This window comes from Macaca mulatta, chromosome 3 (assembly GCF_049350105.2).
Source record: "Macaca mulatta isolate MMU2019108-1 chromosome 3, T2T-MMU8v2.0, whole genome shotgun sequence".
Taxonomy (NCBI): Eukaryota; Metazoa; Chordata; class Mammalia; order Primates; family Cercopithecidae; genus Macaca; species Macaca mulatta.
The window spans coordinates 83856202-83874422 of record NC_133408.1 but is presented as its reverse complement, the minus strand read 5'-3'; the positions used below and the strand labels follow the sequence as shown (position 1 = coordinate 83874422).

Below are 18221 nucleotides of genomic sequence, written 5' to 3'. Positions count from 1 at the left end.
TTTTGTATTTTTAGTAGACAGGGTTTCACCATGTTTGCTGGGATGGCCTTGATCTCCTGACCTCATGATCCACCTGCCTCAGCCTCCCAAAGTGCTGGGATCACAAGCGTGAGCTACCACGCCCGGCCTGAATGTACACTTTGAACAAACAGCCACCATACCTTTACCCAAGCTCCTCTGCTCCAGGCCCAGACCCTGCTGTCCCCATGCAGGAATACAGCAAAGGCTAGCTCCATGCTCCTCTACCCCATCCCCTCAAGAAGGAAATCACTGGGGAAACCAATCTCCTCTCCATCCAGGGTGGCTCTGGGATACAAGCTCTCTCGGTAGGGTGTGACTGGTAGTGACAGGGTCAGAGAGAGAAACACAGTGGAGACAGGCTGTGCATCACTTTAGAACACAGCCTGGTCGGCCGGGCGCGGTGGCTCAAGCCTGTATTCCCAGCACTTTGGGAGGCCGAGACGGGCGGATCACGAGGTCAGGAGATCGAGACCATCCTGGCTAACACGGTGAAACCCCGTCTCTACTAAAAAATACAAAAAACTAGCCGGGCGCGGAGGCGGGCGCCTGTAGTCCCAACTACTCGGGAGGCTGAGGCAGGAGAATGGCGTGAACCCGGGAGGCGGAGCTTGCAGTGAGCTGAGATCCGGCCACTGCACTCCAGCCTGGGCGGCAGAGCGAGACTCCGTCTCAAAAAAAAAAAAAAAAAAAAAAAAAAACACAGCCTGGTCGCAACATCCAGGGCACTCACTGTCCTCAGGACCAGCCTCAGCACTCCATGAAGTCAGGTGGGAAGGCCAACCTAGGGCAAGGACCAGGCCTCAGCACTGCAGGCACTCTCTGCCCTGTCTCGTCTTCCAAGAGGTGGGAGTGATGCCCACTGATAGGGTCTGTGCAGTTGACAGGTGTCTCCCAGTAGATGCTCAAATGGTTGCTCTTTATCGCCAGTTCCATTAACTTTTTCCTTCTGAATACCCCTAACCACCAGACTGCAAGAATACTGTCTGCAGCTCCCTGGCAGCTCTAGTTCACGCCTGCCCAGAAAATACCACCTTCCTGCCCCCATCATACACGCTGGCTTCATGGAAATCCTTGGGCATTAACCGAAGAGGAGCAGGGATCATGGAGGCACCAAATCTCGGGTCCTGCTGGCTTCAATCCCACCGTGACCAAAGGCCCAACCTCACTCGTCTCTGTACAAGTTTTTGCCAAGAAAAAACTTGGTTCTTTCTAAAATATGCAGGCACTCCCCTAGTTTCTCCCCACTCTCCCGCTGCCCCAACCTCCTCATGCCCCCAGCCTGGCCTTGTGACGCCTAGTAAGCAGGCGACATGCAATCTAGGGCCTCACGCCAGCAGAGAAGCCCAGCCTTCAGGCTGAGAAGGCAGCTGGAGAGCTGAAGCCAGGGCACAAGGAACAGTACATGTGTGTGCATGTTACACCACCGCTTACGCACATAACACACAGACACAGCTCACACATCAACAGTTGTTCAGAAAGGGACCAGCAGATTAACTGCCCTGGCTCCTCTAAGAAAGAGCAGGCAGCTTCCCCCCGAATCTACATGTGCGTGTGCTGGGGGAGAGGAAGGCTGGCGGTCAGGAAGGCCCATCTCCCAGCCTGATCCCAGGCAGCAGGGCTGCAGCAGCTGCACAGGAAGGCTCTGGGCCAGCCATAGCCACCTGCCGGCAAGGGCAAGCTTCTCTTCTCATGGCTGGGGCAGCTCAGCACAGCTGACCTCTGCTGGCCAAGTGAAGCACTGCATGCAGCTGCAGAGCCAGGCGCTGCTGTCTTCCAGAAGTTTCCTGACTCCTGATGTTTTGGGGATTCGAACAGTCCTTTTCATATGCCGGAGGCACAAACTGGGGCAGCTAAAATTTTTATTCTGCTGTCAAGGGGCAAGATGCCAGCTTGGAAGTGCCAAGGAGCTAAAGGGCCCAGCACTGCCAGCCCCAGAATTGTCTGTTCAGGCTGTGCAGTAAGCACCAGAGCCTCGCCTGTCCATGAAGGGTGGAAGCCTGTGCTCCACAATGTGCTCAGCTCCAGAGAGGCCCAACAACCTCAGGAGGGCTTGGCTGTGGGTCTGAATTTCTTTCCTTTGTGCTTGAAGCTGCGCAGTGGGTTCTGGGACTTCACTCTCTAAGGAGGCAAAGTCACAGGTTAGTGGGGGGAATCAGGCTGACAAACTATCCACCCACCCACCCAACTGAGAAAGACACAAAGGGAGCCGTGCCGGCACCTGGCCAACACGACCAGAAGGTGCTGCAGACAAGGAAATGGGGAAAGGCAGCTGGGGAAAGAAAAGCAGGGTCTGCAGGCAGCTGCAAAAGTATCCCTATCCTACACCAGATTGTGTCCCAGCCACCAGATTTTGGGGGCCCGGTTCTAGGGTGCCCTCTCCCCCCCTCCCTAGGGCAAGGCGCCTACACATTCTGGTGATGACAAAGAGCAGGTGGGGAGGAGTCCTGCAGCTGTCCCCAAGTCCCCAGGAGCCATACCCTGGCCTTCCTACAAGAAGACAGCTTCTTCCGCTTCTTGTGAGGGCGCACCAGGCCACGAAGAGCAGGAGGAACTGCAAGAGATGCTTACCTGAGCAGTGGGCTCACCACTACTGCTCCCATCCCTGCCCTCCCACTGATTCTGCAGCAAATTCTCCAATTCTGACCCAACTGGCAACCTATGACATATACCTGTTCACTATCACACCTGCACAGGGCTAGGAGAATGTGAGCACCTTAGACTTCCACTATCTAAATCACTCTCCTGTATTGTTTAGATTTGTTCCAATAAACATGTAACAAGAAAGAAAAAGACACCCTTAAAGAAAGAAAATGTAGCTGAAATAAAAGTCAACAGGTAATTTCTTCACCTGTGGCCCATTACTACAGATACAGGGGGCCCACATCCCAGCTGCACCTGATCTTGGCTCTATCTTCAACTCACCCACCCCACGGACTCCCCCAAGCCAACCACATGTGGGCCCTCCTCTTCAAGTGTCAAACATCCCACATCCTGACACCTTTCCACCTTCTCCCGGTCCTTCTAAACCTCCTGGCCACACCTTGGCAAGTGACTCCGCTATAGCAGCAGACTGGGTTCCTCAGGCCAAAGCTCTGGCCTTACCCTCTTCCTCCCTACCCACCCTCCCAACTCCCCTCCTCACATCTCAGGCCAGGACCTGGACTGGGGTCTCTTCCAGCTCACTATCCTGTGAGAACCTGGCCCCCAACACTCTCTCTGGCATTTTCATGTTCCCATCTCTTCTGGATCCTTCCTTTCCCAGTGTCCAGGTTTTTCCTGCCCTGGAACATTCCATCTCCACCCTTTGTCACCTGCAGAGCAGCAACACCACACCCGCTGGGTGGCTGCAGGTCCAGGCTGAGCAGAGCCTGTGGCACTGGGAAGGGTCCTGCACTTGCTGCCCACAGCCTCATCTCCACCACTCTTCTCCTTCAATCCATTTTAGGCATAAAAGTCACACATACTCATTACCAAAAACATCTCCTATGAGACACTGAAAGAAGTCATTACCCAGAGCCTGCCTAAGATGAAGAGAGGTCCCCAGCTTTAAAGGTCACATAAAGCTCTAGCCCGGGCTGCACCACAGAAACCAATCCCAGGGTCCTGACCCCATGCCTACACTACCCCCGCATTCCTCCCACCACCACTGGCTCTTCTTTTGCCACCTTTTCTGTTTAGGCCTTATAGTGTTTGTCTCCCTGCTGACTGTTCTTACCCAGAGACTCCACAGATGCCTCTTCAGTGGCTGCTAATCTTGAGTCTTTTGCAGCTCAGGTGGCTTTCTCTGCCTCCTGCCCGTGACTCTCTCCCAAACCTGTTCACTCCCTTTGACCCATGGATAGCAATTTGGCCCAGCTCTGGAGACCACCTGGCCTGAAATCCTGGGTCTGCCACCCACTCTGCACTACCTCAATTTTCTCATCTCTAAAATGGAGACAGTGACAGCTAACCTGTAGGACCAAGCAAACAAGTTTAGAAACACGGGGTGTGCCTGTTTACATGCCCGTGTGCTGCCAGCGTCTCCGGGTCCTATTCTGCCTGAGCATCCCCAGCACCAAGCACAGGGGCTGATCCAGCAGCGGAGAAATTAATGCCACTTCCCCAGCCTGCTACTTCCTGCCCCGTCAGGCCACACTCACCCAGGTAGTCAGGAACATGGCCCAGGTGGGGCTTCACCACTGCGGGGTGCAAAGGTAGGTCATGCCGCAGCAGCTGGAGGTCCCTGGGGTTGTCTTCAAAGTATGTCTGCCGGGGGAAGAGGGAGAGCCACAGCGTGAGCATCTTTCTTGTGTGACTTCACAGACTGAGCTTTCAAAGGATAACACAGTCATGTGTTTCAAAAGGCATGAGGCACCTGCTTCTGCACATTTCTCACACCTCCCGGGAGTGGACGTTTCTATTTTCCCTTCTCCACGACACACACGGCAGTATCCTGCACCACTTTTTGCTGGGCATCACCTTACAGACTGTTTCATATGGACACACAACCAACCTCGTTCCTTCCCATGTAACTTTCGGCTCTGGATGCACCTGAGCTTACCTAGCAAGCCCCCGATGGTGGCCCCGGGCTGTTTCCATCTTTTGGTTCCATGATAATGCCATGAGGAATGCAGACACATGCTTGACCGTGCACATTCACAAGTGTGACCAAGATTAAGTTCCAGAAGTGGAATTTTGGATGAAAGGACACATGAGCTTGTAATTCTGCTGGACAGTGTCCATCATAAGGTTGTGCCAATTTACCACCAAGCAGAACAGACTGGCTTCCTTCCATTTCCTCCCTTTCTGTGCCAAAGGCCAGAAAACAGCCCAGTTCTCTGCTTCTCACCACTCGGAGCTCAGCGAGTCTCCAAAAAAGGGCAGCCGTCTAAGATTTGTCCCCTCCTCACTTCCCATCCCCTCACCTTAAGCTTCTCAGAGTGCAGAAGCTCCTCCTTGATCTCCTTCAATCTCGCCTCCCGAATGGCCTGCTTAGTCACTGAGCGCATGGCATCCTGGGGGTGGACACTGAAGGTCAAGACAGTGAGGCTGCCCCAAATCCTCCCTCACGCCTGGATGCTCAGCAACAGGGTGCAATCCCTGGGCCACAGTCCCTCCCCTCTCATTCCCCTCCCCACCACAGCAGCTCACCCTGCAGCGATAGCGGAAGCCCTCGATCTCCTCCATCCGGAACTGGTAGGGGAGCAGAATGGGGCCCCTGTTCTCTGTGGAGAAGAAAGCAGTGAGGGTCCCACAGGCTGAGGCCTTAGGACAAGGTCTTCAATGAAGGTCTCCTGCGCCTCCTCCTTGGGGCAAAGCTGCAGGGGACCCACCGCCTTCCTGAGATGCCAAACATGTAGCTTAGCTGTACCTGGACCTCTTACAGTGATGACCCATCTGTCCCTGTGTGTGGATGGGGGTGGCCTGTGTGGCCCCGAGCCCACGAACCCGTCACCCACTCTCTTCTCCTCTCCCAAGGAGTACCCCATAGTATTCCTTGGGAGTCAAGGTACCCCGTGACGATGGCCACAGAGAGCAGTCTAGGATCACCCAGCACCCTGGGGTCAGGTGGTGTCCTGAGCTGTCACAGCAGCATGTCAGGTCACTCAACGCTCATGAGGCAGACAGTAAACATGACTTTGGACAAATTACCTCAATTTGTTTATCTCTCAAGGGGAACAGTGCCTGCCACTCAGGGCAAAACAAGGATGGATGGTAGAAGTGGCGTGTCATACTATGTTGTGACCTCTGTCATCATCATCATGGAATTTTAAAGCATTGTGCGAGAAGCCTGACCCTGGCCCAGGCCCACAAGAGCCAGGCTCTTACCTCCACTGAGAAGCTCCTCAATCTTGCCTAAGTGGGACTGCTCCGTGGGCAGCACAAAGGTTAAGACTATGCCTGGGTTGTTAGCGCGTGCTGTCCTGCAAGGAGAGACAGTGCAGCTTGCATCTCCAACCCGCAGGCTCTGTACAGTACACCCCAAGTCCCTCAGCGTGCCCACCACACAGGTGCCTGGGCCATCACGCTCCTAGCCCTCCTACCTGCCGGCTCGATGGATGTAGGCCTCAGGGGTTGGGGGAAGATCAAAGTTGAGCACAGCAGACACATGGTGGAAGTCTATGCCCCGGGCCACACCTGCCTCCGGATCAGAGGCCCTGCAGAGATAACTCAATGTCAGTCGGACCCTTCCTCTCCTCTGGGCAGGTATTCACAAGCTGAATCAGCAAAACTTCCTCTAAACAATGCCTGTAGATCATAAGACCCTGACATACAGAGGACTCTTCAACAACGGAACCGTTCCAGGAGTCAGGGTTTCCTGGGGCAGCCTGGAGCTTTGACATGGAGCCAAATCCTGGCCTGACCTCCGTTCTGGGACAACAGCAGAACTCAATGCCCTACATGGTGATCTGAGAACCAACCCTGAGCTAGTCAAGCCTTCAGGTGGAGAGAGACTGGAGAGTTGGGGGGTTCCTTTTCCCTTCAGAAATATGCTCCCTGTAAGTCACAGCCACATGCAGGACAGGCCATCTCCCCTGCAGGGCTCTGCATGCCAACAACCCCACCAGTCTTGCCCTTCATGCTGCATATGCAGTGTGCACCATCCACACCCTTCTTTATATCCAGGCAGCTGAGCAAGAACCTGCAGGGCTTTCTGGGCTACACTACCAGCCAGGCCTGGAAGGTTTGGCTCCCTGCTCTGTGCACTCCAGTTTTAGTCTTCCAAAAAGCTAAAAGAAACCAGTCTTTCTGGGGAGGGATGGAAAAAGAGGCATGGACTCACTTGTCCCCTTTGGGTCCTCGGCCCCGACGCTTGCCCTTGACCGGGGCCCCCAGGACTTCGGCATCAGTTGCTATGACACAGTCGTAAAAGCCTTGGTTGAACTGTGAGATGATGTGGCACCTGCAGCCAAGAGTGGACAGAGAATCAGCTCGGCAGAGCAAGCCTGAGGCCCCTCTGCCATCCCTACTATCATAGTAACCATCACCCTTTCCTACTTTTTCCTCTTCTTAATCTCTTTCCCTACTTAATCATTGTGCCTCAGTTTCCTCAGCTGGAAATAAAATAATGACAGGGTTTTGTGTTTTTTTGAGACAGAGTTTCACTCTTGTTCACCAGGCTGGAGTGCAATGGCACGATCTCAGCTCACTGCAACCTCCACCTCCCGGGTTTAAGCAATTCTCCTGTTCCAGCTTCCCGAGTAGCTGGGATTACAGGCGCCTGCCACCACACCTGGCTAATTTTTGTATTTTTAGTAGAGACGGGGTTTCACCATGCTGGCCAGGCTGGTCTTGAACTCCCGAACTCAGGCAATTCGCCCACCTTGGCCTCCCAAGGTGCTGGGATTACAGGCATGAGCCACGGCGCCCCGCCATGATAGGGATTTTGGAGTTGGGAGAAGTCAGTCAGTATCAGTTACATCTCGAACCTGGCCCCTACTAAGTGCTTAAGAAACAGAACATTAACTGGGTCCCCTTTCCATCTCTATCTTCAACTTATCTCAACCAAGATGTTGGCTGTAGCAAACCTGGAGCGCAGTGGAAGTTCGCCATTGAGCACACAGGTGGGAATGCTGAACTGCTCCAGGAACAGGCGTAGCCGGTAACTCCGCTCTAGAGTGTTGACAAAGAGCAGAGACTTGCCCCGAATCAATGACAGCTTGAGCAGGGCATACAGCAGCAGGAATTTGTCTTCCTCAGTCTCACAGACCACCTGAAACTGCTGTAACTGGTCTGGCCCAGGCAGCTGGGACTCCTGTAACTTAAGGGTAACCTGGGGAGAAAACAGGCCTGTGGTCAGAAAGGAAAAGAACGCAGAGATGGTATGGCCACTTACTCACCAATCAAAGCATCAACACTTTAGTGCAGGGCAGAGATGCATTTAAGGATTCCTAGCACCCTAAGTCTCCTCCAGTTTTGTAACCTAAAACCCCAAAATGCCCTAATTGTTGTGGTATATAGAGTATACCACCAAAACCATATATAAAATACTTCCAAGCACAGAACAAAGAGAAACACATCAATAAAGGACTACATCGAGGAGGGAAGGCCTACAGCAACACGCCTTCTGAAAGGTAAAGTTTACTTAAGATGAGAACCTTGGCCTTAGAATTTTCACTCTGCTGCTCAAAGCTGCCCCTGAGGGGAGGTCCTTGCTCAGGATTTTAGGCAAAGTATGGCCTGAAATGGGAGACATCCCCTGTGGACACTGGGAAATATACAGTGATTTTAGACCACTGACTTTTAGTGCCTCAGGACCAGGGACGAGACACTAAGTGACAACTGTCCCACCCAAAACACCAAAGGCTCCCCTAAGGAGGAGCATCAAGATCTTTGAGTGCCCCCATGCCTGCAGCTCCAGACACTTCCATGGTGCCTCTTACCGGGTTATGTAATACTAGCTCCTTGAGTGCTTGTACGTCCTCATTAAAAGTTGCCGACATGAGAAACGCCTGGTAAATCCGGGGCAAGTGACTGAAATGAAAGAGTCCAGTGAGATTCCAGCTCCAAGGGCCACTAATTGTAGTAACTGGCTTCCAGCCACCTGACTCTCGTCCCAATTCCTACTCACAGATGTTTCCACTAGGAATCACACCCACTTCTGCCTTACCAGAGGAGACTCTTGAGCTCTTCTTCAAAGCCAAAGGAAAAAAGAAGATCAGCTTCGTCCACCACCAAAAGCTCCAGGGAGTCACGAAGTTTCAGGCTGTCTTGCTGCAAGTGGCTTAATATGCGAGATGGGGTCCCCACTACCACATCTGGCTTCTCCATCAGCATAGCTCTGCAGGTGGGCAACACATCAATATCAGGGACAATGTAGCAGCTGGGATCTCACCCTGGACTTGCTCTTTTTTGCCACACACAAACCCAACCCCACAACTCTGTGTGGCTTCATTCAGGTACCGCTTTGCTGCTTTTACCCACCTCTGAGAGGCTGAGTCTTCGGCAGCTGAGACATTGGCCACTCGGACATCCCGAGCACAGTAGGTAGCCAGCTGCTGAATCATGGACTGTGCCTGCCGTGCCAGTTCCTTGGTAGGAACAAGAACAAGGCCTCTCACTGCCTGTTCTACCACCGGACCTGTCTGTAAGAATATGAATTAAAGACTTTAGCCAGCAGTGCACATCACTGTGTCCACCTGATGCTTTTCTCTACCCGTTCCAGTCTAACTGACCCATCGCTGCAACCCTACTCAGCAGTATTTTGATTATCTATCACTCTGCCAGCCTCAGAATACAGAGTGGAGAGTTGTTTCCTCAGGCACTGACCCTCAAAAAGAATAACGTACTCTATGTTTATGAAGCTACTTTAAACGTACTAGTTATGAAGCTAAATTCTCACAATAATTCTATAAGTAGAAAAAAGAGATGTGCTCCCTTTTTATGTTAAGAAACAAAATAAAGTGCTTTGTTGAAGATTACGCAAAGGTTGGTGGTAGCAGGGCCTGGACAAGGATCCAGGTAACCTGAACTACTACAGCCCAGAGTGTCTGCCACAACAGCACCAGGTTCTCAGGCCGGCCTGCACGGGTACAGGACCAAGAGAAAACCTCCGACAAACGGGAACAGCCCTTCCCAGGCTTTTGGAGCTCGCCTCCTTCCTCCCCTCGGCTTTCTCGTTACCCACCGCCTTCCTGTGGAGCAACAGCTGCAGCATCGGAATAGCATAAGCTGCCGTCTTGCCGGAGCCCGTGCGGGCCCGAGCCAGGAGGTCCTTCCCTTCTAGGGCCAGTGGGATGGCCTTTTCCTGGATCAGCGTAGGTCGCGACCAGCCCATATCGGTGACAGCCTAGGAGAGACCAGGAGTGCGGCTCAAGCGGCGCGAAGAGTGATGGCGCGCCCCGCGGAGCCCATAAGCCGGCTCCCCAGCCCTCGCGTGTACCTGCAGGAGCCGGGGATCGAGGCCCATGTGTTCAAAGCCCAGTGCTTCTGAGTCCTCCATGGCGCTGCTCACTAGCGACAGCACGCTCGCACTGCAGGAAAAAAGCCACGGACGCGGGGGGCAAAGCAACAACCAATCAGCTTCGGAGACACCGTCACTTCCCGGAAGTGCTGGCGCCTAGGCTTCCGGTGTTCGGGCGGAGCTCTGCGACTGCGCAGCGCCAGCGACTGGGTCTAGGAGGAGGCGGTGGAGCGGCCGTGCTGGGGTCGAAGGGGTCCTTATGACTGCAGAGCCGCCCCACAGACTCCTCCGGCGTTCCCGGACGCCGCTGACGCACCTGATTCTCGCGACCTGCAGGAGAAACCTCGGCCGGAGCCGAGGGCCGAGGGCCGAGGGCCGAGGGCGTGACGGGCACGACCGTCTTCCTGCTTGGTTAGGGTTAGGGTCCCGCCGGGCACACCACCCTATGATGGAGCCACTGAGATCGACTGGGCTGAAGGGAACCGGTTGGAATAATGAGCCATGGCAGCAACTTTGCCTGAGAGAGAGGAAGGGCGGGTTGCTGTAGGGCTCCCTAACCGGGCTGCCTATCAGACACCTACACAGCTTGGTTTCTGTTCTTTGTGTCCCAAGTCTGACTCGGGTCGCCAGTTAAGACCCGTGTCAGACTTCTGACCTACAGACTTGCGTCGTTTTAAGCCACTAAATTTGTGATAATTTGTTACAGTAGCAATAGGAAACTAATACAGGTGAGGACCAAGAATCCTAATCACAAATCTTTTTTTTTTGAGACATGGTCTCACTGTTATCCAGGCTGGCGCGATCCTCCCACCTCAGCCTCCTGGAAAGCTAAGACTACAGGCACGCACCACCACGTCCAGTTAGTGTGTATGTATGTACGTACATATATGTGTGTGTATATATATGTATGTCCCCCTTCCCCCTCCCTTCTCTTTTCTTTCTAGATGGGGTTTCGCCATGTTGCCCAGGACGGTTTTGAACTCCTGGGGCCAAGTGATCTGCATTCCTCGGCCTACCAAAGTGCTGGGATTACAGGTGCGAGCCACCCCTCCTGGCCCACAAGTCTTTCAGTGTAGAAGAGGGAAGCAGAAGAGGTCAAAGTGGTGCCATGTGAAGGCTCAACCCGCCCTTGCTGGAGGAAGGGAGCCAGAGCCAAGCTGGAAGAGGCAAGGAAACAGACCTTTGTGATTACATTAGGCCCATCCAGATGATCCAGGATAATCTATTTCACAGTCATCTAATTAGCAATTTAATTCTCTTTTGTCATGTTAGGTAACATATTCACGTGTTTCAGAGTGGTAGGCCATTATTCTGCCTACCATACCACCCAACACAAATCTACATTAAGACTGTATCTGAGTGTTGCACAGGAATCTATGTCAACAAGCTTCCAGGGTGATCCTGTGATAGTATCCTATATGATGCAGCCCAGCATCTGAATACCAGAGACTAGCATCTGGCTGTTAGGTTAACAGATCAGCTCATGCACCAATGGGTAGTCATGCTGGGACCAAATGATGGAGATAGGTACAACTAGTCCCAGCGAGAGCTGGGGAACTGGGCTGGGATATAGAGGATGTTAAGAATGGAGTGTCCTCCCAACCCCAGAACTTTTTTTTTCTTTTTTTGTGGTAAGGAGGGAGAAGGCTGTTTGGCAAGGATGTTGTAAACTCTGAGAAAGCAGGAATTTCGAAATAGAGTCAAGGGTAGTATTCAGGGGAAAATCACCAAAATTTTTGTGTACCCTAACTGCTGTTTTTTTGTTTGTTTTTTAGACAGAGTCTCACTCTGTCGCCCAAGCTGGAGTGCAGTGGCACGATCTCGGCTCACTGCAAGCTCCGTCTCCCAGGTTCACGCCATTCTCCTGCCTCAGCCTCCTGAGTAGCTGGGACTACAGGCTCCCGCCACCACGCCCGGCTGATTTTTTGTATTTTTAGTAGAGACAGGGTTTCACCATGTTAGCTAGGATGGTCTCAATCTCCTGACCTTGTGATCCGCCTGCCTCGGCCTCCCAAAGTGCTGGGATTATAGGCATGAGCCACCGCGCCCGGCCCCTAACTGCTGTTTTTTAAAAAACTTTTTAGGTCACAACCTATCTGCAAATATGACACACCAGTATGGAAATCCTCATTCTTCTCACAGCCACCAGCTATTGGCCCATCCACTGACTATCCCAATTCCACCTGTCTCATCAGTGGAAAGGTGAAATGTGTGCCCACTTTTTCCTCACACCATTCCCCTTTCTATCAAAAACTACCAAGAGAAACCCAGGACCTACCAGAATAGTTAAGATGTGCTCCATTGTGTCTACTGCCAGCCAAACCTGTTGAAGGCCAGCTCAACCTTAATCTGTGCCTTCCTGTCTTCTCACAAGCTTAGTCTGATTTGCCGACTAGATTTCTAGTAACAGCCACAGAGCAGAAATGTGTCCCTCCCAGTATGTCACATAATCCCCAAAAGCTGCAGGCCAGAATTCCACAACATGTAACTAGTTCAAAGGACATGATTTTTCTCTGCATTAATTCCAACATGAGGAATACTGAAAACTCTTTAAAACATCTGAAGAATTTCAGCAATTCACAATTCACCTTACTGAACTGTAACACTGTTATCCAGATTTAGAAATATGAGGATATAAAAATATTAAATGGAAAAGCCTAGAGAACTAAAATTTTTTTTTTTTTGAGACAGAGTCTCACTCTGCCCCCCAGGCTGCAGTGCAGTAGCTCGATTTCTGCTCACTGCAACCTCCTCCTGGGTTCAAGTGATTCTCCTGCCTCAGCCTCCTGAATAGCTGGGATTACAGGCACACACTACCAAGCCTGGCTAATTTTTATACTTTTAGTAGAGACAGGGTTTCACCATGTTGGCCAGCCTGGTCTCAAACTCCTGACCTCAGGTGATCCACCTGCCTTGGCCTCCCAAAGTGCTGGGATTATAGGTGTGAGCCACCCCACCTGGTCCTAAATTGCGTTGTTTTTTTTTTTGTTTTTTTTTTTTTCAGATGGGATCACTCTGTTGCCCAGCCTGGAGTGCAGTGGCACGATCATGGCTCACTGCAGCCTTGACCTCCCGGGCTCAAGTGATCTTTCCATCCCAGCCTCTCAAGTAGCTGGGACTATAGGCGTGTTCCGCCAGCTAAATTTTTTGTATTTTTTGCAGAGACAAGATTTCGCCATGTTGCCCAGGCTGGTCTCGAACTCCTGGGCTATAGGATCCACCCACCTTGGCTTCCCAGAGTGCTAGGATTACAGGCGTGAGCCACCGTGTCCAGACCACATGTATTTTTAAGAGTAAAAATAGCCAGGCACAGTGGGGTATACTGTAGTACCAGCTACTTTGGAGGGTAAGGTAGGAGGATCACTTGAACCTGGGAGCTCAAGGTTGCTTTGAGCTATGATGGCACCACTACACTCTAGCCTTGGGGACAGAGCAAGACCCCATCACCCATGCCCAGCCAGCTCACACCTGTAATCCCAGCACTTTGGGAGGCGAGGCGGGCAGATCACCTGAGGTCAGGAGTTCAAGACCAGCCTGGTCAACATGGCAAAACCCCATCTCTACTAAACAAAAATTAGCTGGGCATGGTGGCAGGTACCTGTAATCCCAGCTACTCAGCAGTCTGAGGCAGGAGAATCTCTTGAATTCAGGAGGTGGAGGTTGCAGCGAGCCAAGATTACACCACTGCACTCCAGCCTGGGTGACAGAGTGAGACTCCATCTCAAATAAATAAATAAAAATAAATAAAATAAAATAAAAATACAAAAGTAGCCGGGTGTGGTGGTAGGTGCCTGTAATCCCAGCTACTCAGGAGGCTGAGGCAGAATTGCTTGAACCTGGGAGGCAGAGGTTGCAGTGAGCCAAGATCATGCCACTGCACTCCAGTCTGGGTGACAGAGCAAGACTGTCTCAAATAAATGAACATAAAAATTTTATATATATAGAGAGAGAGGTATATATATGATACAGGACATAAATAACAAAAGAAGAATTTAGTTCTGTGGGTCAGGTAATTTAATAAATATTTCAAATAAATATATAATAAATAAAATGTCAAGAATGGGGAACTAATGGTATTAAGTTTTATACAGAAGGGCATGAGGGAAGTATATTTGTTCAAATTTATGATTCAGATGGCTAAGAAGGTACTTAATTTCCTCAGATGATATCTTGCAAATGTGTGTTCTATTTGGTTGACCTTTGCAAATGACTGAGCAACCACCCTGTGTATTCCCATGTCCCCTAGACTGCCTGTTCAAGCCAAGCTTTAGCACCACGAGTCCATAGTGAAGTCCACTCCAGGTCATCTGCATAGGCAGTCCAGGCACCTTTCCTCTTTTCCTTTAGGTGCCTCCCGTCTGCCCTCAACATCTTATTTCATCTCAAACGCAGCTATTACAACATGTTTTATTTCACTGGAAAATTCTGCAAAGAACCAAATCTGGTTCCCTCGAAGAAAACATTTAGCACAGCTTAAATAAAAGTTGAGAAGGAGGGTAAGAGTGCATTAACCCATGCTAGCTCTGTTGCTACCTTACCTCTGACTCTGAGGCCCTGTGGGATGAAAAGCAGGTATCCAAAAGAACTCTGCTTGGCCCTCTGATACAGCCTTGAGATCAGACCCAATGCCTGCTTTCTGGCCCACAGACCACTGAAATCCTAGGAGCTGCCATGGGAGTAACCAAAAATGTGTGAATAAACTGAATGCAGAGGCTGAGGCAGGTGGATCAACTGAGATCAGGAGTCCAAGACCAGCCTGGCCAACATGGTGAAACCCCGTCTCTACTAAAACTACAAAAATTAGCTGGGCGTGGTGGCGGGCACCTGTAATCCCAGCTACTCAGGAGACTGAGCCAGGAGAATCATTTGAACCCGGGAGGCAGAGGTTGCCAGTGAGCTGAAATCATGCCATTGCACTCCAGCCTGGGCGACAAGAGCAAAACTCAAAAAAAATAAATTAAAAAAACCTAGAATGCAGAAACTGCATGGGTGTTTGGAGCTAGTCACAGGCAGTAACACTTCTACTAGGAAGGAAAATATATAATTTATCCAAAAATAGTTCTAAGATATAGAAAAACATTTCAATCCTCTAGGGCCAAGACCTGCCCCTTATTTACATTCACAAAGCCACTGAGTGAACCCAGAACTGACTAGCAGACAGTGAGGCAGGGCCTGCTCTGTGGCGCATGCCAGTCACCTACTGCGTAAGTGGACAAAGAGAGCAGAAGGTAATGGAGAGAGTTTTCATTTGCTTATTTAGTGAAAAACAGAGGAAAATCAATTGAGGCAAAAGAGGCAGGACTGAGTCCTGGGTTCTGATTCCTCATAAGCCCTAAGACAGATTTTGAAAGATTGGACTAATGTCCTGTGTCCTTAAGAACCAGGGTTGGCAAGTGGCTGATCTGAATGGTTTGTGGCCATGGAACCAATGTGACTTATTCTTTTTCATTTTTTTGCCCTAAAAATCCAGGTGGATAAAGGACTGTGTGGGGAAAAGTACCAAATAAATGAGGTAAAAAGGAAGGGTCATACAAAGAGGGCACTACACCAGCTTCTTGGCCTCAAAGAAGCTCTTGAGGTGACGCATCTGCCAGATGCCAGTGAGGATGAGGATGACAGTCTGAGCAATGGACCACCATAGGACCCTCTGGTTGGTGCTCTCGCTTGTCAGTCGGAAGCGCTCTTCACGATACTGTGTGGGGCAACACAGGGTTAAATGAGCAGGAGAAACAGTCCCTGGCTGTTGTGAGGTCCCTCCCTGCATGTAACTACTCAACTCCAGGGCCAAACTCCTTTTGGAATACTACCTGTGACTCCATTAGGAGTGCTATCGTCTCCCTAATGAGGCTGCCCCAAGAAAGGGATGGGCTGTTCCTCCACAAGCATCTCTGTTGGGACTGAAATCATGATCCTATCATTTCCAATGGCTATTACTAGATTGTGAACTATTCTTTCTTCACTTTATTTTATAGAGCTTAAAAACGACTACTGAAAGCGAAATGTGGCACATGCATACAATGGAATATTAACCTTAAAATGCTATAACATAGATGAACTGTGAACATTATACTCAGTGAAATAAGCCAATCACAAAAGGAGAAATACTGAATGATTCTGCTTATATGAAGTAGCGTAGTTGGGATGATAGAGACAGAAAGTAGAATGGTGGGTATCAGAAGAAAAGGAAACGGGAAGTTATTGTTTATAATAAGTACAGATTTGCTGGGTGCAGTGGCTCAGGCCTGTAATCCCAACACTTTGGAAGGCTGAGGCAGTGGATCGCCTGAGGTCAGGAGTTCAAGACCAGCCTGGCCAACATGGTGAAACCCAGTCTCTACTAAAAACACAAAAATGAGCCAGGCATGGTGGCACTCGCCTGTAATCCCAGCTACTCGGGAGGCTGAGGCAGGGGAATCACTTGAACCTAGGAGGCGGAGGTTGCAGTGAGCCGAGATCACACCACTGCGCTCCAGCCTAGGCAACAAAGTGAGACTCCATCTCAAAAACAAGACAAAACAAGTACAGATTTTTAGTTTGAGAAGACGAAAAACTTCTGGAGCTGGATGATGGTGTTGGTATCTCAACATTATGAATGCACTTAATACCACTGAATTAAAATGGCACATTTGGTGTTATGTGTATTTTACCACAACAAAAAGTTTTGATAAAAAAGCAAAACAGGCAGGGCACGGTGGCTCACACCTGTAATCCCAGCACTTTGGGAGGCTGAGGCAGGCGGATCACCTGAGGTCAGGAGTTTGAGACCAGCCTGACCAACATGGAGAAAGCCCGTCTCTACTAAAAGTACAAAATTAACCAGGCGTGGTGGCGCACGCCTGTAATCCCAGCTACTCAGGAGGCTGAGGCAGGAGAATCGCTTGAACCCAGGGAGGGGGAGGTTGCAGTGAGCCAAGATTGTGCCATTGCACTCCAGCCTGGGCAACAAGAGTGAAACTCCATCTCAAAAACAAACAAAAAATCTATATACACCAATACCTTTCATTCCATTCTCTGCAGAGCTGATCTCGCAAGCAGAAACTTGAGTAGGTATAGTGGGTATAAAGGTCAACTGACCTCTCCAATTACAAGGAGATATGCACTTACCCTTTGGTAATCCTGCTCCTTCTGAATCTGTTCCACTTGATCAAGCAACTGGCGGGCGCGGAGCTGTAACTCCGTCAGCTTATCTTTTGCAGCAATCTCAGGGTAGTTGTTGGCATGCTCCCCAACCTGGATGTCGAGATGCACACGCTACAAGGAAACATGGAATGTATGAGTGGTGGGGCCTCCAGTTGTCTGTTCAAGGGTATGGAACCCACTATTGTCCCTGGCTGTGGAGCAGAGGGCAACATCTGTCTCCCCGATTCTGACTGTGCTACAAAGTGTCAAAATGATGATAAATCAAAATTTGGAAACAAGTGAGAGATTCTAAGCTGAAGCCAAAGAGAGAATCCTCTTACCAGTTTGCCACCAGCGAAGAGAGCCATCCTGGTAGAGTTGGAGTGCAGACAGATTTGATGGTCACCGGGCGTGTGGGAGGTGAACGTGAAGCGGCCCTCCGAGCCGTACTGCCGGGACAGCACCACCTGCAACATGTGTGAGTGAAGGCCCCACCTTTATACCGCAGCCTGTCCAGGTTCAAGCTCCTGTCCCTTGAGGGCTCGACCAGGCAGTGCTTTACACCCCACGGGAGCTCCACTGAAGAACGGCTGCGTGGACCAGCGCCAGCCTTACTTTGCCGTCGGGGTCCTTCACTTCCACATGCATGCCCAGGCCAGGGGTCGAGGGCAGGAAGACCTCCTTCTGCTTATCCCACATCTGGGTACGATAGTTGCCTGCGGGGCAGACACATAGTCACGACCCGGCCCTAGTGGGCCGCCTCTCCGCCCGGCCCTCTCAGACGTGCGGTCCGGGGCTCTAGGCAGGGGGCCTTGCGTCCTCGGGGCACCCCTCAGGCTAGGTATGGGGCGGGGGCAGCGACCCGGCTGGGCTCGGGAGGAGAGAGAGCCGCCGAGGGCTGAGCGGGGTACCAAGGGCCTCCCCACCCTCAGCCCGCCTGACCGATGACCATGGTCTCGTCGGGGATTTCCTCGATGAAACAGCGCTTCTCGGTCTCGCCGATGTGGAAGTAGAGCCCCCGGGCGCCTGTGGCGCACAGCGCGAGAAGCAGCAGTACTTGCCGCCCCATCGCCCGCAGAAGCCCAGCCCGCACACCTGCCATCGCGCCTCACCCCCTAGGCGCCTGCGCACATCTGCGCACCGCTCTGCGCCTGCGCGCCACCCTAGCGACCCTGAGAGTTAGGGGAAGAGGACGCCT

The 18221-nt window shown here is 51.4% G+C and overlaps 3 protein-coding genes across 4 annotated transcripts in view; 1 reads left to right on the top strand and 2 right to left on the bottom strand.

The window, feature by feature from the left end:
- Positions 1-18221, top strand: part of OGDH (oxoglutarate dehydrogenase) — a 474703-nt gene that overhangs the window by 335578 nt on the left and 120904 nt on the right. The window lies entirely within an intron of this gene.
- DDX56 (DEAD-box helicase 56) lies at positions 1864-9976 on the bottom strand. 2 transcript variants are annotated; one of them, XR_013415357.1, is made up of 14 exons: positions 9884-9976; positions 9629-9790; positions 8926-9086; positions 8612-8782; positions 8385-8475; positions 7530-7774; positions 6785-6904; positions 6045-6158; positions 5830-5924; positions 5152-5225; positions 4926-5028; positions 4161-4266; positions 2499-2572; positions 1864-2139 (listed from the first exon to the last, which is right to left on the bottom strand). XR_013415357.1 is itself a non-coding variant. In XM_077996893.1 (14 exons), the coding sequence occupies exons 1-14, from the start codon at positions 9941-9943 to the stop codon at positions 2062-2064; spliced, it is 1641 nt and encodes a 546-aa protein (XP_077853019.1). In that variant the 5' UTR covers positions 9944-9976; the 3' UTR covers positions 1864-2061. The 2 variants fall into 2 exon arrangements, 1 of the variants encoding a protein (XP_077853019.1); XM_077996893.1 differs by having other exon boundaries at positions 4926-5015.
- TMED4 (transmembrane p24 trafficking protein 4) lies at positions 15140-18154 on the bottom strand. Its single transcript, NM_001266681.1, is given in 5 exon segments — positions 15140-15596; positions 17009-17155; positions 17365-17490; positions 17639-17739; positions 17966-18154. Coding segments are annotated over 5 exon segments (684 nt in total). The 5' UTR covers positions 18126-18154; the 3' UTR covers positions 15140-15446.

Bases quoted from the DNA above. Each gene is read 5' to 3' on its own strand.
- DDX56 (XM_077996893.1), bottom strand. From the start codon at position 9,943: ATGGAGGACTCAGAAGCACTGGGCTTTGAACACATGGGCCTCGATCCC. The intron at 9,791-9,883 runs GTACACGCGAGG...GGTCTCTCCTAG, and splicing joins TCGATCCCCGGCTCCTGCAG to GCTGTCACCGATATGGGCTG. The intron at 6,905-7,529 runs GTTTGCTACAGC...TCTTGGCTGCAG, and splicing joins GAACTTCCACTGCGCTCCAG to GTGCCACATCATCTCACAGT.